The 26052-nt window shown below is 44.0% G+C and overlaps 1 protein-coding gene across 1 annotated transcript in view; it reads left to right on the top strand.

Annotated features, from left to right (window-relative positions):
- Positions 1-2264: 2264 nt before the first annotated feature.
- Positions 2265-26052, top strand: part of LOC124789234 (facilitated trehalose transporter Tret1-like) — a 59043-nt gene continuing 35255 nt past the window's right edge. Inside the window, exons 1-2 of the mRNA XM_047256528.1 lie at positions 2265-2417; positions 17814-18083. Of these exons, the coding sequence (XP_047112484.1) occupies positions 2265-2417; positions 17814-18083 (423 nt within the window). The remainder of the gene's footprint in view (positions 2418-17813; positions 18084-26052) is intronic.

Here is a 26052-nt window from a genome sequence, read left to right as displayed (position 1 = left end):
ATGATCACACGCACGGCACAGCGGACACACCAGGAACCGCGGTGTTGGCCGTCGAATGGCGCTAGCTGCGCGGCATTTGTGCACCGCCGCCGTCAGTGTCAGCCAGTTTGCCGTGGCATACGGAGCTCCATCGCAGTCTTTAACACTGGTAGCATGCCGCGACAGCGTGGACGTAAACCGTATGTGCAGTTGACGGACTTTGAGCGAGGGCGTATAGTGGGCATGCGGGAGGCCGGGTGGACGTACCGCCGAATTGCTCAACACGTGGGGCGTGAGGTCTCCACAGTACATCGATGTTGTCGCCAGTGGTCGGCGGAAGGTGCACGTGCCCGTCGACCTGGGACCGGACCGCAGCGACGCACGGATGCACGCCAAGACCGTAGGATCCTACGCAGTGCCGTAGGGGACCGCACCGCCACTTCCCAGCAAATTAGGGACACTGTTGCTCCTGGGGTATCGGCGAGGACCATTCGCAACCGTCTCCATGAAGCTGGGCTACGGTCCCGCACACCGTTAGGCCGTCTTCCGCTCACGCCCCAACATCGTGCAGCCCGCCTCCAGTGGTGTCGCGACAGGCGTGAATGGAGGGACGAATGGAGACGTGTCGTCTTCAGCGATGAGAGTCGCTTCTGCCTTGGTGCCAATGATGGTCGTATGCGTGTTTGGCGCCGTGCAGGTGAGCGCCACAATCAGGACTGCATACGACCGAGGCACACAGGGCCAACACCCGGCATCATGGTGTGGGGAGCGATCTCCTACACTGGCCGTACACCACTGGTGATCGTCGAGGGGACACTGAATAGTGCACGGTACATCCAAACCGTCATCGAACCCATCGTTCTACCATTCCTAGACCGGCAAGGGAACTTGCTGTTCCAACAGGACAATGCACGTCCGCATGTATCCCGTGCCACCCAACGTGCTCTAGAAGGTGTAAGTCAACTACCCTGGCCAGCAAGATCTCCGGATCTGTCCCCCATTGAGCGTCCAACTGAGGCGCCAGGTGGAAATGGCATGGCAAGCCGTTCCACAGGACTACATCCAGCATCTCTACGATCGTCTCCATGGGAGAATAGCAGCCTGCATTGCTGTGAAAGGTGGATATACACTGTACTAGTGCCGACATTGTGCATGCTCTGTTGCCTGTGTCTATGTGCCTGTGGTTCTGTCAGTGTGATCATGTGATGTATCTGACCCCAGGAATGTGTCAATAAAGTTTCCCCTTCCTGGGACAATGAATTCACGGTGTTCTTATTTCAATTTCCAGGAGTGTATTAGGGAGAGAAATATATCTTGGATCGTGGCCTCACGTCCATAAGACAAAAAATCATTCAGGACGCAAATACCAGCAGCGAAAATTAAAACTGTAGAACAACCACAATGCTGTCCTTTTCATTTGTAATTGTAGAGTTATTTTGCCGAGATCAGACGGAAGAAAACAGTTAATATAGACAAGAATTCTTCCTACTTAAGTACAATGACAAGCAATTCGTCTCCATGCTTAAGGTCTGTTGGTTGGTTGGTTGATTTTGGGGAGGGAACCAAACAGTGAGATCATCGGTCCCACAGAAGGAGGAGGAGGAGGAGATTAGTGTTTAACGTCCCGTCGACAACGAGGTCATTAGAGACGGAGCGCAAGCTCGGGTGAGGGAAGGATGGGGAAGGAAATCGGCGGTGCCCTTTCAAAGGAACCATCCCGGCATTTGCCTGAAGCGATTTAGGGAAATCACGGAAAACCTAAATCAGGATGGCCGGAGACGGGATTGAACCGTCGTCCTCCCACAGAATTAGGGAAGGATGGGGAAGGAAATCGGCCATGCCCTTTCAAAGGAACCATCCCAGCATTTGCGGTTAAGGGAAATCACGGAAAACCTAAATCAGCATGGCCGGCCGCGGGTTTGAACCGTCGTCTTTCCGAATGCGAGTCCAGTGTGCTACCCACTGCTCCATCTCTCTCGTTTTAAGGTCTGTAGTATATAGTTAGAGCAAGTCGACAGGGAGGCTTGGAGGAGAGATGCGACAGACGGCTGTGTAAGCTGCCTTAGGGATGACGGTGTTTCGCAGAGTTTTGATGGCTGCCGACAGGCGACCTGGCGATGCTGGCGGGCGGCATCGTAATGGCGTGGTCGTCGCCGGCGCTGCCCAAGATGAGCCTGAGCCCCTCGGAGGGGTCGTGGGCGGGGTCTCTGCCGTCGCTGGGCGCCGCCGTGGGCCCCTGGCTGGGCGGCTGGCTGTCCGACAAGCTGGGCCGCAAGGCCACCGTCATGCTGGGCGCCGCGCCCATCGTGCTCAGCTGGCTGGCGCTCATCTTCTGCGAGTACGAGCCCGTCTGGCTGTGCGTCGCGCGCTTCGTGTCCGGCCTCGGCGTCGGACTCGTCTACGGCGGCATGCCGACCTACGCGGGGGAGATCTCACAGGTACACGTCGCTCCTCTCCCGTTCTCGTGCTTGCACTCGGCTGCATCCGAGGTCTTCTAGAAACTGCAATATCACTATATGTTATGTCGTATGGACAAGGAACTGGCCTTACGCAGAAGGCTAGCATTAACATTGAAACTATCACCAGGTCTCCCTACTGGCTGAGGCAGAATTCCAGGAGGTTAACCAGACTCAATTCCGGGAGATTAACAAGACTCAATTCGCGACTCACATGCTACACTGTAGAATGGACACTGAGTTATCTCCAGTCACTCTTTAATACGTTCTCCTGAGGTTACGACTAATTAGCACTGTGCAGACAGCGATGAATTGGCGCTTACATATCTACGTATTCATCTACATATACAGGGTGAGTCACCTAACGTTACCGCTGCATATATTTCGTAAACCACATCAAATACTGACTAATCGATTCCACAGACCGAACGTGAGGAGAGGGGCTAGTGTAATTGGTTAATACAAACCATAAAAAAATGCACGGAAGTATATTTTTTAACACAAACCTACGTTTTTTTAAATGGAACCCCGTTAGTTTTGTTAGCACATCTGAACACATAAACAAATACGTAATCAGTGCCGTTTGTTGCATTGTAAATTGTTAATTACATCCGGAGATATTGTAACCTAAAGTTGACGCTTGAGTACCACTCCTCCGCTGTTCGATCGTGTCTATCGGAGAGCACCGAATTACGTAGGGATCCAAAGGGAACGGTGATGGACCTTCGGTGCAGAAGAGACTGGAACAGCACATTACGTCCACATGCTAACACCTTTTTATTGGTCTTTTTCACTGACGCACATGTACATTACCAGCCAATGACTTTATAAACGTGAATGAGTTCGTCCACAAGGTCCCTGTAGTTCTGGGCTCTTCTGCTTCCCAAGATGAGTGTTGTCTCTTTATGAAACAAAGCCATGCATACAGGTGATCAGAGGTTATTATGAACTCAAAGCGTACGTCCTCCAACAGCTGCCGTACGTGTGAACCATCGAATATCACTTTTGTCATTTGCTGTGTGCTCAGTTGTGGGAACTTCGTACACAAATTGTGAAATCCTGCTGCATCTATAGCTACGTCTACATGGTTACTCTGCAGTTCACACTTAAGTGCCTGGAAGAGGGTTCAGCGAACCATTTTCATACTACTTCTCTACCATTCCACTCTCGAATGGCGCGTGGGAAAAAGGAACACCTAAATCTTCCCGTTCGAGCTCTCATTTCTGTTATTTTATTATGATGATCATTTTTCCCTACGTGGGTGGGTGTCAAAAAAATATTTTCGTATTCGGCAGAGAAAGTTGGTTGAAATTTCGTAAATAGATCTCGCCGAAAAGAAAACCGCCTTTGTTTCAGTGACTGCCACCCCAACTCGTGTATCATATCAGTGACACTCTCACACCTATTGCGCGATAACACGAAACGAACTGCCCTTATTTGCACTTTTTCGATGTCCACCGTTTATCCTTACTGATAAGGATCCCACACCGCGCAGCAATATTCCAGCAGAGGACGGACAAGTGTAATGTAGGCTGTCTCTTTAGTGGATTTGTCGCATGTTCTGCATTCCTGTTCATTCCCTTAACAAATGCCGTCATGAGTCCAACATGTGCGACGGTGGGAGAACAATTTCGTTCGGAGTCACTAGTGTTTCTTCGGCAATATTTTCTGCCACAGGCACGAGAAATGCTCATGGAGGCCATTTCCTCTGTGTACGATACTTATTGTAACCACCCTTGCAAACCCAACAGCAGCGCCATGTATATGAGTTTTCCACATACCAACCATTCATATTTATTGTAATTAACACAGTTTACAACGTACACTGAACAGCTAGAACACTATGACCACCTACTTAATAGCTGGTATGTCCACCTGTAGCACAGATAACAGCGGCGACACGTCGTGGCGTGGAAGCAGTGAGACCTCGGTAGGTGGCTGGAGATAGTTGGCACCACAACTGTACACTCAAATCACATAATTCCTGTAAATTCCGGGATGAGGGGCTATGAGCTCTGACACCACGTTCAGTCACATCCCAGATACGTTCGATCAGGTTCAGATCTGGTGAGTTGAAAGACAGCGTATCAACTGGAACTCGCCACTGTGCTCCTGAAACCAATCCATCAAACTCCTGGCCTTGTGGTATGACACATTCTCATGTTGAAAAATGCCATTGGGAAACATGACTGTCATGAAGAGGTGTACATGGTCTGCAGCCAGTGCACAGTTCGACACCTATTGGCCATAGTGATGCATTGCATGAGCTCCATTGGGCCACAGATGCCCACGTGAATGTTTCCCAGAGCATAATAAGAAAGCACTCGCGTTATTTGTTCATGAGACCCAGAAAATATTAGATACAGGCTCCCAGGTAGATGCTATTTTTCTTGACTTCCGGAAGGCGTTCGATACAGTTCCGCACTGTCGCCTGATAAACAAAGTAAGAGCCTACGGAATATCAGACCAGCTGTGTGGCTGGATTGAAGAGTTTTTAGCAAACAGAACACAGCATGTTGTTATCAATGGAGAGACGTCTACAGACGTTAAAGGAACCTCTGGCGTGCCACAGGGGAGTGTTATGGGACCATTGCTTTTCACAATATATATAAATGACCTAGTAGATAGTGTCGGAAGTTCCATGCTGCTTTTCGTGGATGATGCTGTAGTATACAGAGAAGTTGCAGCATTAGAAAACTGTAGCGAAATGCAGGAAGATCTGCAGCGGATAGGCACTTGGTGCAGGGAGTGGCAACTGTCCCTTAACATAGACAAATGTAATGTATTGCGAATACATAGAAAGAAGGATGCTTTATTGTATGATTATATGATAGCGGAACAAACACTGGTAGCAGTTACTTCTGTAACATATCTGGGAGTATGCGTGCGGAAAGATTTGAAGTGGAATGATCATATAAAATTAATTGTTGGTAAGGCGGGTACCAGGTTGAGATTCATTGGGAGAGTGCTTAGAAAATGTAGTCCATCAACAAAGGAGGTGGCTTACAAAACACTCGTTCGACCTATACTTGAGTATTGCTCATCAGTGTGGGATCCGTACCAGATCGGTCTGACGGAGGAGATAGAGAAGATCCAAAGAAGAGCGGCGCGTTTCGTCACAGGGTTATTTGGTAACCGTGATAGCGTTACGGAGATGTTTAGCAAACCCAAGTGGCAGACTCTGCAAGAGAGGCGCTCTGCATCGCGGTGTAGCTTGCTCGCCAGGTTTCGAGAGGGTGCGTTTCTGGATGAGGTATCGAATATATTGCTTCCCCCTACTTATACCTCCCGAGGATATCACGAATGTAAAATTAGAGAGATTAGAGTGAGCACGCAGGCTTTCAGACAGTCGTTCTTCCCGCGAACCATACGCGACTGGAACAGGAAAGGGAGGTAATGACGGTGGCACGTAAAGTGCCCTCCGCCACACACCGTTGGGTGGCTTGCGGAGTATAAATGTAGATGTAGATGAAAGCACTCCGTCTTCAGGCCACAAGTGGCCCATCGGGACCATCCGACCGCCGTGTCATCCTCTGTTGAGGATGCGGATAGGAGGGGCGTGTGGTCAGCACACCGCTCTCCCGGTCGTTACGATGGTTTTCTTTGACCGGAGCCGCTACTATTCGGTCGAGTAGCTCCTCAGTTGGCATCACAAGGCCGAGTGAACCCCGAAAAATGGCAACAGCGCACCCATACAAGTGCCGGCCACGCCCGACAGCGCTTAACTTCGGTGATCTCACGGGAACCGGTGTGTCCACTGTGGCAAGGCCGTTGCCCCCAGAGCATAATGGAGCTGCCTAAAAGCTGGTCTGTGTCCCGCAGTACTGGTGGCAAGGCGCTTTTTCCCCTGGAAGATGATAGATTCAAGAAGCTGTTCCCCTGGAAGACGAATTCGCGCCCTCCCGTCGGCATGATGTCAACTTCCAGTGCCGATGGTGACATACCCATTACAGTCATAGTTTTCAATGTCATGGCATTAACACTGGCATATACATGGGTCGTCAGCTGCATAGGATTATTATTAGGAGTGTTGGGTGCACTGTGTGTTCAGACACACTTGTACTCCATCCAGCATTAAAGTCTGATGTTAATTCCACCACAGTTCGCTGCCTGTCCTGTTTTACCACTGCGCCCAGCCTACAACGTCCGACATCTGAAATGAGGGGTGGCTGCGCAACCCTAATACATCTGTATGTCCTTTCACCTTCGTTTCGCCATGTGCTGAATACACACATCACAGCGCTCCTCGACCGCCCGACAATTCGTGCAGTTCCCAAACTGCTTATGTTGAGCCTCCATGTCATCAGAATCTGCCTCCAGTCAAACTTTGACAGATTGTGCCCCTTCGCCATTCTACACACGGACAGCACACTCACTGATACTATATGCACCATGTGTATCTGAATAGCAGCCATTCCTCGCCAGGCGACGCTGCTATCGCCTGGATAGGTGAAATTAAATGAGCGTATGGCATAGTTGGCCGGGAGGCCCCTATTCGGGGAAGTTCGGCCGCCAAGTGCAAGCCTTATTTCATTCGACGCCACATTGGGCGACTTGCGCACCAGTGATGAGGATGAAATGACGATGAGGACAACACAACACCCACTCCCCGAGCGGAGAAGATCTCCAACCCGGCTGGGAATCGAACCCGGGCCCGCTTGCATTGGAGGCAAGCACGTTACCATCCAGCGAAGCAGGTGGACGCCTGGATAGGTTTATATTGATAATAGGTCGGTGGCAATAATGTTCTGCCTGATCAGTGTATTTCATCTTCGTATAACTTTCTTTGGTTGAGGCAGCATACAGAATCACATACTGTGTCAGTGAAGAGACGGCTGCAGTCGTGAAGGTAAGAGGTCGGATTTATGCTTTGTAAGATCTAAATCCCTAATCAGATCACTGAGTTCACACTCTGTGAGTTTACGGGGTTCTCCAAATGATGACATTGGGGTAAATTTGGGGTTAGTATCATTGGCAGATGACTGTACTTTTTCGGCTGTATGTGTTGGTTTGTAACCTCCCCCTCACTTATCGACCTTAATGACAGTGAAAAATTAAGCCGCGTGTACTTAATGGAAATTTGGGAAAAGCAATCGTCACCGAAGTTAATCTGTCGGTAAAGAGGGAGGAAACGGTTACATCTAAATGAAAGGAAAAATGCAAATGAAACTGGTGGAAATTAATTTTGAAAAGGGGTAAAGTTAATACAGAAAGTGAATGTGCGGCCGTTACGTCAACAATTAACTAGCGGTAATTAGATATTTGAGATTTGGGGGAAATTACGGTCGCCAGTCCTAAGGACAATTACTATAGTAACTGAAAAAGAAAGGTTATTACACATATAATTAGCACTAGAAGTGTGGCAACTGAAGGTTGACACGTGTAGTGTGAAAACTGAAAGTTTGTCAGAAGTAATAAATTTCGCTACCCTCTGACTTAATTTAGCAAAATAATTAATAAAACCGGAAAATTGAAAGTTAATTTAGTGACTGAGAGTAATAGTGAACTTTGTTTCTGAAGCATACCGAAATTCAGTAAAATACGGTTAGTCTTGGGCTACCTCAACGATCATTTCAAAAGCTACTTGAATCTACGCAATTTAGAAGCAAGAGATTTAACTTCGAACTTGAATTAAATGATTCTGAACAATTAACAACAGTAAAATTTAGTACGTACCAAGCTGAGCTGCAGTCACAGGTAAGCTAAAATATGCTAACGAAACTCGCACTCTTAATTTGTGCTCGTGTAATCTAAATATTGTAGCCAGCTATGAATACTTTAACTGAACTTTGAAATTAAAGCAGTGAAATCGAATTATATTATTTTAATGCTGGCGTTTGAATTTCAACGACACTCGGGTTCATTTCGGAAAAGGAAGGGACCCTGCTTGGCAATGCAATTGGGACAATGAGCAACAAAGGTTCATGCTAAGTTGCTGTAATTTTAATTTTAAAAGCTGAGGTCTGCCATACAGTTCTGAAACTTTACGTGCTTTTAGTCTTTCTTGTTGGGTGATTGAAGGTTTGAAGTCGTCGATCGAGGAGGTGGCGACAGTCATTCATTGTCGGCCGTCGCTGTTGCAGAAGCTGGATGTTGGCGCGCCTTCTTCTCGACACGGTCACCAGGCGAAACGAGCTCTTCATGTGCGCCAGCTAATGCTTCCCGTCCGTGACACCGTGTCAGAAACTATCATAGCAAGTCGAGCGCAATTACATGCTGCCAAACCCCGAAAGCGCGGCAACTCGCGGGAGCGTCACACAACACACCTGCTCCACTGCACTACTCCAGCCAGACTCTCTCTGCTCAGCCCGCGCTCCACGTGGCAGAGTTAACACTACCAAAGATCCTAAACACTTTGGTTCTCCACACGACCTATCGATGTAGTTTTCCCTAGGCCAGACCCACCGTATAAATACAAATAATATTCACAAAACAAACCAATTATACATCGACATAAATGCATATATATACAAATAGTAAAACAATTACAATATACAAAGACACAGAAATGTTATATCTTCAGGTAACAAAATAAGGAAAAAAATTTGCAGTGCAATAGATGGAAATAGGAGGATATGCATTTCCGGCGTTACAGGTTCAGCATTATCGCTATCACTGCTTGATGGTGGTACACGTGGGGAAACGGGAACTGGCAATCCTTCTCCATGAACACAGGACGAATGACAGATGGGATGCCAGTATATTGAATATTCCTCTTTTTCTAAGTGTTGACTCCTTTCCTTAAGGGAGGTAGGTACAAAAATAGCAATCTGATGCAAAATTTGTTGGTTCACGCCAAAAAGCATACATGGACATAGTAAACACAGTTCTTCAGTTTCAACACCTCACCTCTAACCGCCATGACACTCGTTCCCGTGACAAGTAAACTACCACACCACAAAAGCACAAAGCTATGACAAACGACAAATAAAATCGTTTCTGGTTTCTGCATTCGACAATACTCACGAGACTGGATGTTGCACACATGAATCATTGTGTAAAGTAGTGTTGCCAAATTGTTCTGGAAATGTCCACCACACTCATCTGCGGCAGAGTAACACTTTTCGCAATGATTTTGCATGTAGCTCTTATAATGTCCCATAAGTGTGACTGTGAAACGTACACATTATTTACTTGTAACCTCGAGCTAGGAGACAATTTTAAGCTTGATATGCGTGTTCAGTACACGTAAATCTATAAAATACGTTTAATTTCGTTTCTGTAAAAAATAAAAAGTGAAAATTTGTGGACCAGTATAATTCATTATGCAGGCGATTGCACGCCGTGGGAAGGAATGCTAGTTTTGAAGAACACAGCATCTGAGGTGCTTCCACAGCATGCTGACAGCGAAAACTAGGACTGGTAACAAATTATAATCGAGCTTGGACGGACTAATGAATTCCAGATAGACTACAGCGCTCGATAGCGTGAGGGGCCCCTGCAATCGCACAGTCTCAGTTTTTACAAGCAATGCAATCTGGCCAAAACACGTATCAAAGATACCTTGCTCTGTCCCGCCGAGTCGCCTTCTGAGAATGCCGGGCCAGGTAAAGTAATGACGGGTAAACATCTTGGCTTTCTGTCAGGGATTCTCTTCAGTTTGTAAAGCGATGAGCCGACTAATCTTTTCTAGCACTTACTTCGAGTGACTATCACTCATTACTCAATCAGCAATGATATTTGCATGTGTAATTTTTTAATTTTTCTGGCAGATTCAAGCAGTCACTGTGTGTCCACCATGGATTTGTCTTCCCATAATTGTGCGAAGGTCATGTCTGAAAGAGGCCATAAATCAGTATAAAAGATCTTCAAAACATTCTTTGTGGCATTTGGGTAAATTTACAAGACAACAGTTAGCTTTCAAAGTATGACAGCTATAGATATAGTCTGTTATATTACATTAATGCGAACATGGAAGAATCTGTTTGTCCATGGAGATTACTTTGGGAACAGAAAAGGGTTATAGTAAAGAGGCTGACCATCCTTAAATTAAAATTTTGCTTTCTGGCAAAGTTTACAAAGTTATTCAGTTTAAAGTCGTATCTGCATACTAACACTAACACTGTGCGGGAGCAGTAAGATGTAGAGGAAGGGAGGAGGTAACGTGTGGGGAGGAGGAAAACGTACAGTGGGAACGATAGAGGGGAAAGGAAGAACAGGAGAGATAAGGAGAAGCGACAGAGTTGAGAGGAATGGAAGGGAACGGTGAGGAAGGGAGAGGACAAGCGAGGTGGGGTGGAAAGGGAGGGGAGGGGAGACAGAAGAAGAGGAGAGGAGAGAAGAGAAGTAGTGGAAGCGGGAGGAGAGGGCTGAAGAAGGAGTGAGTGGAGTGTGTTGGCTGGGAAGGGAAGGTTGTAAGACTACCGCGTGCTATCAGATTAGTAATATATCGATAATGTTCCTCCTGTGAAAGAATTTTTATTTTTGTGATTGTGATTGTGCGCATTGGAAAGGTATTAGACTGTTTACCGACTCAGGAATGATTGCTGTTGAGAGGAAACAATAGAAAAAACAAATGGGAATCGAACTAAATTTCTATTAGTAATAAAGTAAACTGTAAGTACGTAAAAGGTAAAGGTCGCCATCCTAAATAGGCAAAGTTGTACCAAGTATTAACATGGTTCATAAAGAAAGTTACCTACTGTGATTGACTTTACTTGATACCGAACTTGTGTTTTCTGGTAAAGTGGAAGACAGTAGCACAATTTAGCAAGTAACACACCGGTGATTTGACTTCAACTACACAGGAGGAGTAATAATACGTTTAGGCATCAACTGGCTCTTAATAACACTTACTATCTGTGCATTACAATAGGGAGATAATGATATTTATAGGTAAATGCTGTAACCTCCGCACAATATTTTGAAAGACAATAATTAAATGTTAACGAGAATAGAACCTAGTATAACCTCCCAGCAAATAAAATAATTTATTGACAATGACAATTAAATGAGAAATAGCAATCTGAGCCATGTGTAAGCTACCCACAAAAAATGAAAGTCAATTCAATAAAAAAATGAAATCTCAGTGACAATGAAAACGCAATAGACCGAAATGTCGATCTTAGGCCCTGTTCACTAATTAAACTCAAATTCTTACCTCAGTAAAACTGCATCTGCTCTTATTTTTCCCCATAGCTTGGAGGAAATGCATCGCAAATATTCTTTGAATTTAAGTGAAATTTTTCTTTAAGGAAATGCATGGGAAATTTTCTTTCAATAAAATGTTTGTTTTGTTAAAATGCTTGGTTTGAAAACAAAATTATTATTGGGGCGATTCTTGAACAAATTAATTACACTTAAGATGCATTACATTATCAGATGAGCGCAATGCTGCTTCATTACCTTATTTAAAAAATATACCTCGTCCTGAATCTTGACCAGAGTCCCATGTCGACGCCCGCCAACTCCTCACACACAACTGCGACTGTCTCTCGCGCGCTACTAGCACTGACTCAGTGCCACAAGCAACTACCACTACTGACTCCCTACATGCAACTGAACTGTCGTGCGGTCAAGCGCAGACTAGCAACGATAAATAACTCTCTGGTCAGAGATTCTGTCATGGCTCGCCATCGCTGGTACTGAATACCCTGCATACATACGTGTTTCAATGCTTACTAATGGTGTAGCAGTACTAACTTGGACAAGAGGTTCTTTTGTCACTTTAACTAAAGGAAATTACTACTGTTGAAATATTTATGAAGTAATTGTATCTTTTGTACAGATCATTGTTTGCATTCTCAAGGAATATTCAGTAGTTAGCTTAAGTGGAACACCTGAAACCTTGATTCAGTATAGTTTGAATGTTTGTAGCCAATTGGTTATACTTGATTACTGTTGTTGTAATGCGACATTTAAAACTTAACTATCGGTGGAATCAGATCGAGGTTGAGCACTTTAGTCACAACACAATATAGAAAACACTGTTAACAACATAACACATGAAGTTGTACATGTTATTACTACAATAAAAAATCTTCGTATACTTTAATTTTCTCTTAGTAATTGTACTTTGATGAAACATTAAAAGTCCCTTTATGAAAACTTATGCTCACTAAATGATTATGTACTTTACAACTTCACAAATTTTATTAACTTTCGTCAAGGAAGATAATGGCTTTCCAGTTGAATAACATAGTATACTTGGATTTATCGTAGCACTTGGGATAGGACCCTCCACAGGAAAATGACTAGTGACAAAACACGGTGGTTCGAAACAAAGTTTACAGAACACTGAATTATTATTGAAAATGAAGCCATATAACTGTTCTATGCAATTATTGACATGAACCATGGACCTTGCCGCTGGTGGGGAGGCTTGAGTGCCTCAGTGATACAGATAGCTGTACCGTAGGTGCAACCACAACGGAGGGGTATCTGTTGAGAGGCCAGACAAACGTGTGGTTCCTGAAGAGGGGCAGCAGCCTTTTCAGTAGTTGCAGGGGCAACAGTCTGGATGATTGACTGATCTGGCCTTGTAACAATAACCAAAACGGCCTTGCTGTGCTGGTACTGCGAACGGCTGAAAGCAAGGGGAAACTACAGCCGTAATTTTTCCCGAGGGCATGCAGCTTTACTGTATGGTGAAATGATGATGGCGTCCTCTTAGGTAAAATATTCCGGAGGTAAAATAGTCCCCCATTCGGATCTCTGGGCGGGTACTACTCAAGAGGACGTCGTTATCAGGAGAAAGAAAACTGGCGTTGTACGGATCGGAGCGTGGAATGTCAGATCTCTTAATCGGGCCGGTAGGTTAGAAAATTTAAAATGGGATATGGATAGGTTAAAGTTAGATATAGTGGAACTTAGTGAAGTTCGGTGGCAGTAGGAACAAGACTTCTGGTCAGGTGAATACAGGGTTATAAATACAAAATCAAATAGCGGTAATGCAGGAGTAGGTTTAATAATGAATAGGAAAAGAGGAATGCGGGTAAGCTACTACAAACAGCATAGTGAACGCATTATTGTGACCAAGATAGATACGAAGCCCACGCCTACCACAGCAGTACAACTTTATATGCCAGCTAGCTCCGCAGATGACCAAGAAATTAATGAAATTTATGATGAAATAAAGGAAATTTTTCAGATAGTGAAGGGAGACGAAAATTTAATAGTCATGAGTGACTGGAGTTCGATAGTAGGAAAAGGGAGAAAAGGAAACGTAGTAGGTGAATATGGATTGGGGGTAAGAAATGAAAGAGGAAGCCCCCTGGTAGAATTTTGCACAGAGCATAACTTAATCATAGCTAACACTTGGTTCAAGAATCATAAAAGAAGGTTGTATACATGGAAGAAGCCTGGAGATACTGACAGGTTTCGGATTAATTATATAATGGTAAGACAGAGATTCAGGAACCAGGTTTGACGTTGTAAGACATTTCTACTGCAATCTATTGGTTATGAGCTGTAGATTAAAACTGAAGAAACTGCAAAAAGGTGGGAATTTGAGGAGATGGGACATGGATAAACTGAAAGAACCAGAGGTTGTAGAGAGATTCCGGGAGAGCATTAGGGAACGATTGACAAGAATCGGGGAAAAATACAGTAGAAGAAGAATTAAAGAGACCTTTGGAGAAAAGGGAACCATTTGTATGAATATCAACAGCACAGATGGAAACCCAATTCTAAGCAAAGAAGGGAAAGCAGAAAGGTGGAAGGAGTGTATAGAGGATCTATACAAAGGCGATGTTCTGCAGACAATATTATAGAAATGGAAGAGAATGTAGATGAAGACGAAATGGGAGATAAGATACTGCGCGAAGAGTTTGACAGAGCACTGAAAGACCTGAGTCAAAACAAGGCACCGGGAGTGGACAACATTCCATTGGAACTACTGACGGCCTTGGGAGAGCCAGGCATAACAAAACTTTACCATCTAGTGAGCAAGATATATGAGATAGGCGGAATACCATCAGACGTCAAGAAGAATATAATAATTCCAAGCCGGCCGAGCGGTTCTAGGCGCTACAGTCTGGAACCGCGCGACCGCTCCGGACGCAGGTTCGAATCCTGCCACGCGCATCGATGTGTGTGATGTCCTTAGATTAGTTAGGTTTAAGTAGTTTTAAGTTCTAGGGGGCTGATGACCTGAGAAGTTAAGTCCCATAGTGCTCAGAGCCAATTGAATAATTCCAATCCCAAAGAAAGCAGGTGTTGATAGATGTGAAAATTACTGAACTATCAATTTAATAAGCCACTGCTGCAAAATACTAACACAAATTCCTTACAGACGAATGGAAAGACTGGTAGAAGCGAGACCTCGGGGAAAATCAATTTGGATTCCGTAGAAATGTTGGAACACGTGAGGCAAAACTGACCCTACGACTTATCTTAGAAGAAAGATTAAGGAAAGGCAGACTTACTTTTCTAGCATTTGTAGACTTAGAGAAAGCTTTTGACAATTTTGACTGGAATACTCTGTTTAAAATTCTGAAGGTGGCAGGAGTAAAATACGGGGAGCGAAAGGCTATTTACAACTTGCACAGAAACCAGATGGCAGTTATTAGAGTCGAGGGGCATGAAAGGGAAGCAGTGGTTGGGAAGGGCGTGAGACAGAGTTGTAGCCTATCCCTGATGTTATTCAATCTGTATATTGAGCAAGTAGTAATGGAAACAAAAGAAAAATTTGGAGTTGGAATTAAAATCCATGGAGAAGAAATAAAAACTTTGAGGTTCGCCGATGACATTGTAATTCTGTCAGAGACAGCAAAGGACTTGGAAGAGCAGTTGAACGGAATGGACAGTGTCTTGAAAGGAGGCTATAAGATGAACATCAACAAAAGCAAAACGAGGATAATGGAATGTAGTGGAATTAAATCGGGTGATGCTGCGGGGATTAGATTAGGAAAGGAGACGCTTAAAGTAGTAAATGGGTATTGCTATTTGGGGAGCAAAATAACTGATGATGGTCGAAGTAGAGAGGATGTAAAATGTGGACTGGCAATGGCAAGGAAAGCATTTCTGAAGTAGAGAAATTTGTTAACATTGAGTATAGATTTAAGTGTCAGGAAGTCATTTCTGAAAGTATTTGTATGGAGCGTAGCCATGTATGGAAGTGAAACATGGACGATAAATAGTTTAGACAAGAAGAGAATAGAAGCTTTCGAAATGTGGTGCTACAGAAGAATGCTGAAGATTAGATGGGTAGATCACATAACTAATGAGGGGGTATTGAATAGAATTGGAGAGAAGAGAAATTTGTGGCACAACTTGACTAGAAGAAGGGATCGGTTGGTAGGGCATATTCTGAGGCATCAAGGGATCACCAATTTAGTATTGGAGGGCAGCGTGAAGGGTAAAAATCGCAGAGGGAGACCAAGAGATGAATACACTAAACAGATTCAGATGGATGTAGGTTGCAGTAGGTGCTGGGAGATGAAGAAGCTTGCACAGGATAGAGTAGCATGGAGAGCTGCATCAAACCAGTCTCTGGACTGAAGACCACAACAACAACAACATGCAATTACTCAGTTGATAATTCGAGATGAAGCTGGTGGTAGCGTCGATCTCCTGTGCTATACAAAAAACAAGGCGGAATATGTATCCGTGGCTGTTCCTGTGTAACAAGCTACGAAAATTCTCTTGGTAGCGTCGGATTTTCATAGTACACAGCTAACCGAAGTACGCCATGAAAAATAAGCCAAATTACTTTCGCATCTGAGTCTATATTATTTAATCTTGCAGTTCTTCTAGCGTCTTTCAGTGCACAAGATGCGCACCCTTGGCGTTCAAGCCACAGATTTACTTATGCCACAAAGGAGTTTCGCAGTTTGACCGCCAGATCCACTTTTTCTATTCCTGCCTAGCCACTTCCGTTGCAGAAGGACTTCCCACCGAGTTTTTCATGAATACAAACCTATTTTCCCTATCCGTAAAGCAAAATTACAATTAAAGTTTAACTTTTACATTCTTTTAAAACACATTACTTTTGACATTACATCCATAGAGTGATTACAATTACATAAATTATCGTAAATAGTGAATAAACATTTACCTGGATGTTACATCAAAGAGCATAGTTACACAGAAGTCCCTTTATGTAAAAATAGACAAAGAAGTTAGACAAGACGAATAAAGGTAATAACGTGACAGCTTTACAAGTTGCGGAGCAAGAGGAGGTTAGTGGGGGGGGGGGGGGGGGGTGCAAATTTATAATCTATAAATGTTCAAGCAATTTAATACATCAAACAAAAATACGAAGTTAAAAATTAAAGTTAACGAAGACACATAAGGAAATCTAGATTCTTCTTACCCAATACATAGGTACTGAGAATTTGTGATGAAGGTTGATCCATCAGGATGAAATCGTTGATCATCCTGTATTAATAAAGTATACAAATTCTGTTGTAAAGAACGGTAGAGTTGTTGAGTGTAGTATTATAAAGGATTATTGATTTTATTATTATTAAGACTGAGGTTAGACTGTTTGGGTACACAGGTTGTCCCAGGAGGAATGGTCAAAATTCGGGGCTGTGACAGGAAAGACCATTCGAAGTAAAAATTTCTAATAAACATGGGTTCTACAATGCATAACGTAAAAACTACGAGCACTTTTTCATTTGTAATACTGTGAAACAAATGTCTTCTACTGCTAACTCTGTGCTTTCGTAGTTTTGTAGGAGGTAGCATGGACAAAAAAAAATAGTCTAGTAGACTTGTGTCCAAAAATGCATATCTTACGAGATCAGCAGAAGATACTCATTCCTCAGTAGCGAGGATGAAGAAGTTCTCATAGTTCGTAAGATGGCCAGTTTAGAGGGTATGTTAACTGGTGATTTTTTTTTTGTTTTGGTCCACTCTGCCATCTGCAAGATATGGAAAGCAAAGGGCTTGCAACAGAAAAAAAAATTGCTTAATAGTACCAAAGACGAAGAAATGCTCTTAGCTCTTAAGGCCTGCTGTTCAGAACCGTGCTTATTAGACTTTTTTGCTTCCTGTCATATCCCCGATTACTGAACATTTCTCCTGGGACTCCCTTATTTTACTTGTTCAAAGACCTATTTTCATGTTGTTGTCTGCAGCAAGGAGTATCTGTTGTGTTTCACGCCGATGTCGTTTGTCGTTTACTATGTAACAATTTTCAGTGACATGGCTTGCTTCGATTTACCAAAAACTGTATGCAGTAAAGAAACCGTACATTCTTCGTAACTGCTTTTGTAGAAGGGGTGACGCACAGCTACCACATGCAAGTTTAAAAATGCACAGTTCGACATCAACACGGTTCTACATCACGTAGATGTTGAAGACCGTATTTGGAAACATTGTTGTGTGGGATTCGGTATTGTGATTAACCGTGATTTTTACTTTTTTAATTAGTTTCATTTCAAATGTGGATTCGAATGCTGTAGTGCTGTATTGCGTAATTTCCGTTGGCAGGCGGACGTCAGAGGCGCGCTCTCCTCGCTCATCCAGCTCTCGATGACGACCGGCTTCGTGATCGTCTCCTGCGTGGGCCCGTTCGTCTCGTACAAGACACTGGCGATCATTGGGCTGGCGTCGCCGCTGGTGGCCGTGGCGTGCTTCGCCTGGATGCCCGAGTCGCCCTACTACCTGCTGGCCGTGGGGAAGGACGCCGCCGCCGAGAAGGCGCTGCGATGGCTGCGGGACCCGGACCGCGACATCATGTGGGAACTGCGTCAGATGAAGGTCAGTCTATATTTGAGGGGGCAGCTCTGCAGAAAACTTCCAGTGAAGAGAACCGTAGACTGAGTGACCAAAAGGTATTGCAAGGCGCTGAATGTGATGTCGGTCGTCAGTTACTAAAGCCTTCGCATTTGTCTCCACAGAGACCTGGTAGAAATGGGTTTGTGATGACCCATAATCAAATGGACGACAACCTGACTCGCAGGGGACCGTCGACCTATCCCATACAGCTAATGACCATTCATCGAACATTTGTGATTTTCCTGTGCGGTGGTTCATCTACATGCAAGCGTGGTCTCTAAGTTAATGTAGGTCCCCCCTAGATACAATTGTCTCGGAAATTCGAAAAATGGAGTAATGTCAAATATACACTACTGGCCATTAAAATTGCTACACCACGAAGATGACGCGCTACAGACGCGAAATTTAACCGACAGGATGAAGATGCTGTAATATACAAATGATTAGCTTTTCAGAGCATTCACACAAGGATGGCGCCGCTGGCGACACCTACAACGTGCTGACATGAGGAAAGTTTCGAACCGATTTCTCATACACAAACAGCAGTTGACCGGCGTTGCCTGGTGAAACGTTGTTGTGATGCCGCGTGTAAGGAGGAGAAATGCGTACCATCACGTTTTCGACTGTCGGATTGTAGCCTACCGAGATTGCGCTTTATCGTATCGCTACATTGCTGCTCGCGTTCGTCGAGATCCAATGACTGTTAGCAGAATATGGAATCGGTGGGTTCAGGAGGGTAATACGGATCGCCGTGCTGAATCCCAACGGCCTCGTATCACTAGCAGTCGAGATGACAGGCATCTTATCCGCATGGCTGTAACGGATCGTGCAGGCACGTCTCGATCCCTGAGTCAACAGATGGGGGCGTTTGCAAGACAACAACCATCTGCACGAACAGGTCGACGACGTTTGCAGAAGCACGAACTATCAGCTCGGAGACCAAGGATGCGGTTACCCTTGACGCTGCATCACAGACAGGAGCGCCTGCGATGGTGTACTCAACGACGAACCTGGGTGCACGAATGGTGAAACGTCATTTTTTCGGATGAATCCAGGTTCTGTTTACAGCATCATGATGGTCGCATCCGTGTTTGGCGACATCGCGGTGAACGCACATTGGTAGCGTGTATTCGTCATCGCCATACTGGCGTATCAACCGGCGTGATGGTATGGGTTGCCATTGGTGACACGTATCGGTCACCTCTTGCTCGCATTGACGGCACTTTGATCAGTGGACGTTACATTTCAGATGTGTTACGACCAGTGGCTCTACCCTTCATTCCATCCCTGCGAAACCATACATTTCAGCAGGATAATGCACGACCGCATGGTGCAGGTCCTGTACAAGCCTTTCTGGATACAGAAAATGTTCGACTGCTGCCCTGGCCAGCACATTCTTGAGATCTCTCAAAACGTCTGGTTAATGGTGGCGGAGCAACTGGCTCGTCACAGTACGCCAGTCACTACTCTTGATGAACTGTGGTATCGTGTTGAAGCTGCATGGGCAGCTGTACGTGTACACGCCATCGAAGCTCTGTTTGACTCAATGCCCAGGCGTATCAAGGCCGTTATTACGGCCAGAGGTGGCTGTTCTGGGTACTGATTTCTCGGCCGGCCGAAGTGGCCGTGCGATTAAAGGCGCTGCAGTCTGGAACCGCAAGACCGCTACGGTCGCAGGTTCGAATCCTGCCTCGGGCATGGATGTTTGTGATGTCCTTAGCTTAGTTAGGTTTAACTAGTTCTAAGTTCTAGGGGACTAATGACCTCAGAAGTTGAGTCCCATAGTGCTCAGAGCCATTTGAACCATTTTTTAACTGATTTCTCAGGATCTATGCACCCAAATTGCGTGAAAATGTAATCACATGTCAGTTCTAGTATAATGTATTTGTCCAATGTATACCCGTTTATAATCTGCATTTCTTCTTGGTGTAGAAATTTTAATGGCCAGTAATATACTATAACCCAAGTGAGTACGTATGTCTGAATCAGATACGACCTCCAACAATCATTGACCTTGAAGCTTATCATGTGCACATCATGTAATCATTCTTGACATCATCATGTTAGCTAAAATACTAGGCAAACACAAAAACAAATAGTCATTCTGAATTAGTGGAAGACCGTAAATAATTACGCCTACTTTTGGTATTGGGTAGAATGCACCTTCAATTTAAATATGTCAACATCTACAAGTGCAACAACTATAAATATTTAAAGAATCTTGATATTTCAATGTGATGTTTTGTCATAGAACGTAGTGTCATCTCTAAAGGTTTTCAGTAATGTTTCGCCACCATTTTATGGGACCAAAAATAGCGCATCACTAGAAAACATAACAGATGCCTTATATTACATCTGAACCACACATAACAGAGGTTAAATACAAAACAAACAAGTGCAATATTTACCAATTGGAAGTATGGCTCTCTAAAATACTATTTCTTATACTCAACCACAAGATAACACTATATTCAAACAAACACCATTTTACGAAGGAATGAAGAAGGTGGTTGTATTATGATATATCACTTAAACAGCAATGTAAAAGGAGAATCTTTACTTCGTTTACACACAACATGACCAAAGATGAATGAAAAACAAAGATAATGACAAAGTCGATATTTCGAAAATTAAATTATTTATCAAAACACATGCACGTTGTACATAGGTGCAATTACAAAACTCGAAAAATTCTAACATTGCGGCAAAATATAAGACATACTTTGTAAGAACAATGTGCTTTAAAATGGAATATTTCTGCATCAGAATCATCTCAATAATTTATCAAAATGCACACAATCTTAATTAACACTGCCTAATTAAATTATAGGTTATTCGATGACCATAGCTCGGTCTTAGTACATCTAAAGGCATAAAAATTATCTGTAAAACGATGCTGTCTAGCTAACAGCCTGAAGTGCACCGTGAATTATCAAACCAACCAATGTTATTCGTATACCAAAAACTCATCTGATAATCAAGTCAGTCAAACGTTGAAATGACTCGACTAAAGGGTTTTGACGTTATCTTGCAGTTCAAACCGCTGTCATCTTCTGCTTTTACATAGAGGAGGACACTTCAGAGCGTGAATCACGTAAGACGTAACACCCCTTTCATTTCGTGAACGGTTACACATATCGAAATGTGGTTTTCGGCAAATGTTAGAATGTTTTTAGCTCAGGTACCAACGGAGACATACATTTTTAAATGAAACCGTATAATTTTCATCGCTGCGTTCGATAGCTTTTGAGAAGACGAGTAAGTGATGTATCGTTTGTTAATGTTCACGTTGAAACATTTCGTAAAAAAATTCGAGAAATATCCTAGAATGTGAGAGAATGGTGGCCATAATCGGCATTAACGGTGCAAAAAACACCTCCAAGCAAAGCTCCCGTGTTACCCTGTGTCCAAACTCAAAATGTCAACACATTTGCCTGTTTACTTGTCTGCACTGTACGCTGTTCATTACTGCTTCGATATTCGTTGCTTGCAGACAAAAACACCAATGAGGAGACGATGCATATGCTGCTTTTACATGGTGAATGTAAAAGAAATACCGAAAAAATAGTACAGCGGTGTGGGGCTACCTACCTGGATTGCCAGTGTCCGATGCTCCAGGCAATTGCTCGAGTTATTAAAACGCGGTGCGGATAGATTGCTTGAACTTCAAAAAGAGGACAAGAAAGAAGACTGCAACTGACAGAGAACACGAAGAAGCTGTTCTGGCTACGACACTAATGGATCCGCACAGTGGTACGAGACAGATTTCTAAGGAATGTGGAATCAGGCAGACGACTCTCATTCGCATCTTGCACCGACAGAATTTCCATCCCTATCATCTGCCACTACACTGGGCACTCGACAACGGTGATTTCGAACATCGTACAGAATTTTGTCGGTTCGCTCTTCAGCAGCTGAGAGACAGCGCTACGTTTTTCCAACGTTTGCTTTTTACAAACAACCCTAATGTAAATTTGCATAACATGCACTACTGGGCAGCCGAAAATCCACACTGGTTTCGTCAGCTGCAACATCAACGGCCGTGGAGCGTAAACGTATGGTGCAGCATCATAGGGGCCTTACACTGTCCCACGCTTTCTAAATGGGCATTCGTACTCACAATTTCTGACAAACCTTCTGTCTGTTCCTCCAGAAGAGGTACGGCTGGACATTCGAGAGTATATATGGCTGCACGCGACGATTGCCCAGCTCACTCGTCCCGTGTTGCAAAGAAAATACTGAATGACAACTTTCCTGGATGTTCGACAGGACGAAGTTCTGTTGCCAAATGGTCTGCGAGGTCTCCCGATGTGACTCCTCTTGATTTCTTTCTTTGGGGAGCACTCAAAGACGCAGTCTATGACGAAGACCCATCTACATCAGACTATTGTATTGTTCTGTGTGGTATGTTAACTGGGGACCTAGAAACGACGGAGAGGCTCCGTCCCCGCCGCAGCAGCAGCGGCCCACAGCGCCACGACGATTACCGCACTCCACTTCACCCTTCTGCCGCCCCACTCCGAACCACTCTTTCAGGGTTATTGTGCGGTTCGGCCTCCGGTGGACCCTCACAGGGAACGTCTCACACCAGACGAGTGTAACCCCTATGTTTGCCTGGTAGAGTAAAGCCGTCGGCACACGGACCGAGCATCCGAAAGTTGAGCGTTGAGCGTGCCGGGTTTCTGACGTCACAGCATGGAATATCACGCTCGCGAGTCTTTCCGAACGTGCAGAGCAATATCTGGCATGTCAGATATTCTGAGCGTGCGTCTGAGCGTTGACCAATGAGATGGCACAACGCCGCCTACGTCACAAGCACGCCGTCTCCCTTCAGTACAGATTTCTGAATCGCCATATTGGCATTCATTTGAAACCTATATGTATATATGCCGTTCCGAGCACCAGCAAATTGAGAAGCACTGTAAAACCCGTTGTTAACTGTGTGATTCTTTCCAATAAAATAATGAGAAACATCATATTCGTTGCAAAAGAATTATTGTAACTTGCGTATAATGAGAGTAGGCTATTTGAAGGCAGCTACACACTCAAGATCCACCCAAAACGCATTGTTCTTGGTACAATTTCTTATAATTAAATTTCAGTTAGCAACATATCTACGATTAAGGTTTTTAACAAGCGGTAAGATACTATGATTAGAAACGAAATGTGTCATGTTGATGTAGGGTAATGAAGAGTGTCCCTGTCCCATATGAGTTCTTTTGTAGGGGCGGTGGTTCGCGTCCTGACACAACCAATGTTTTTTTCCTAACATTCGCGTTTCTATTAGGTTCTGATGCTTTATTATTAGTTTAATATAAGTATAGACTATAATATTTGATGTAATGTAAATACAATTTCACCTTTTTTTTTGAGGGGTGACTTTCTTCGAGTGGCTTAATCTAAAGGACAGCTTGCGCTACTTGTATAAAGATATTTTGCTCCTTCTTCTTTTACGCTTCGTAATTCACATGTGGCAAAGATACTGCTACTGGGTAGGAACAGTGATCAAGTGAGACTGACCTTGGGGTTTTACTAAAATGTGGGAATGATGAAATTACGTTTATCTTATGCGGAGAAGTATTCCATATTTGTAACGCACTGTTTGTAATGGAACTTTCATTAGCCTGTGTCCTTATTGATTGGACATGGTACTTTCCTTTTCGTGGACGATGGAAGAAATGTGCGTTTTAATAGAGCTAACGTGGGAATTTTACGCTCGCCCGTTGAGTAAACAGTGTGATTTACGAACTAGAAACATCCCTCAACTGCCGCTGGAGTGCGTTGCGATTGCGTATACCACGTTGGCGCCCACGTACCGTATGCACGAGTCGCATCGTTCCTGAGCGTTCAGCAGCACGTTGAACTTGGCACGCTCAACGTTAATGTTCGACAGCACGGTCCGTGTGCCGACGGCTTTATGGTGGTGTACGCGTACGTGGAGAACTTGTTGGCGCAGCAATCGCCGACATAGTGTAGCTGAGGCGGAATTAGGGAAACCAGCCCACATTCGCCGAGGCAGATGGAAAACCGCCTAAAAACCATCCCCAGACTGGCTGGCTCACCGGACCTCAACACACGCCCGCCGGGCGGATTCGTGCCGGGGAACAGGCGCTCCTTCCCACTCAGGAAAACCGTGCGTTAGGCCCCACGGCTAACCGGGCGGCCTTACATCAGACTGTGTGTCGTCGAATCGATGGTGCATGCACTACTATATCATCGACTGTTATTACATCTGTTCCTCGTTCTTTCGAACGGCGATTGCAAACGTGCCTTGACTGATTTCGGTGGTTACCAAATCACTGTTACTAAATTGCTTATTTCACTTACGTATGTATGAAATTGCATTGCAGTCTCAAAAGGTCGACAGCGTGTATTGCACATAGCTGGTAACTCTGTCATTACGTGTTTACGTTCAACATGAAACGATATTTCGTTAAGAGGAATATTTATTTTGCGATTTACAAGTGATCACCAAAGTATTTTTAATAAAATCTATAGTTCAATGAATGTATCCCATTTGAAATAGTTTAAAGAAGAGCAGGTAGAGACAGTTGTCTGGCAGATTGTATTTTACCTCTAAGGAGCACGCAGCCACGTAGGAAGAGATAGGTCAAATCTTCCTTCTAACGTTTAGATATTTAGTAAAGCACTTGCTTTTTGCAGCGGATAAGACCTCTTTATTTTTAAAGAATGAGAAGTTCATTTCTCTGTTTCACCTCACCTCATGTAAATCTGGGAGGATACATAAATGTGAAATAGTTTTCCTAAGGCCTTTTTAATACTCTAGATTCTAGCTTATCTCATATTTCCATATACAACACTCGTAGGTGAACCTGCATCTCGGTCGTAAGTTGGTTCAAGGGGAAATAAAGCTTCATCCTCGTAGTGCAAGCCTACCTACCTCACGGTATACGACTACGCAGCCTGGTTCGAGACGCCTGCTCTCAAGTGTTTGCGCAGCAAATAATGTTTCTGGCCACTGCGCACTCACATTCTAAGACATTTCTCGAATTTTTTTAAGACAGGTTTCAACGTCAACATTAACAAACACTATGTCACAATAGTTGTCTTATCAAACGCTATCGAATGCAGTTATAAAATGTAAACTCTTCCATTTAAAAAAAATGCTCGTACTTGAGCATCTCAGTTGATTCCAGCGCTAAAAACATTAAAATATAAGTACCCCTCAACGCCCTAACTTTTGCCGAAAAAAGGGTTTCGATACGTGTAAAGAGCTGGGACTCACCGTATATTCCCCTCTCTGATTAATACACCACTGCAAATTTCCTCTATCTCTCTGTAATTCTTTTACTTTTGATTGTGTGAACCAGAACACATCATATGGAAAATACAGTATTCTAGAAAGGTAGTTGCACCAGGTTCAGAGCTGATAGCAATAAAACAGTAACTCAAGCAATGAAATACAAGAAAGGGTAGTAATTTTTGGACATTAAAGATGCATCACAACATTCACTGGAAAACCCACGCACTAAATTTAATGAGGCTTTCAGTTCAGCAGTATTTGCAGTACTGGTTATAGACACAGGTTTCTTAGAAAGAGAAGTAACCAATTTATTCCACACATTTCAATTCAATAATGAATTACAGAACCACTTTTCGGGAAACAAAGCATAAAGGATAATATATTTAGATTACAGAACCATCAACAAGAACCATATTATTTTGATATTAGTTCTGAATCATCCTGCAGACATCTTCAAGAAAATACAGTGGTTGGACAACTGTGTCAGAATACTTACGTTAATGTGCTACGCTATTGCCAATGTTGTTTATGTTGTGATCTTCAGTCCAGAGACGTGTATGATGCAGCTCTCTATGCTACTGTATCCTGTGCAAGGTTCTTCATCTGCCAGTACCTATTGCAACCTACATCCTTCTGAATCTGTTTAGTGTATTCATCTCTTTGTCTCCCTCTAAGATTTTTACCCTC

Source organism: Schistocerca piceifrons, chromosome 3 (assembly GCF_021461385.2).
Source record: "Schistocerca piceifrons isolate TAMUIC-IGC-003096 chromosome 3, iqSchPice1.1, whole genome shotgun sequence".
Taxonomy (NCBI): domain Eukaryota; kingdom Metazoa; phylum Arthropoda; class Insecta; order Orthoptera; family Acrididae; genus Schistocerca; species Schistocerca piceifrons.
Note: the sequence above shows the minus strand (reverse complement) of the source record. Positions and strands in the feature narration are given on the sequence as shown.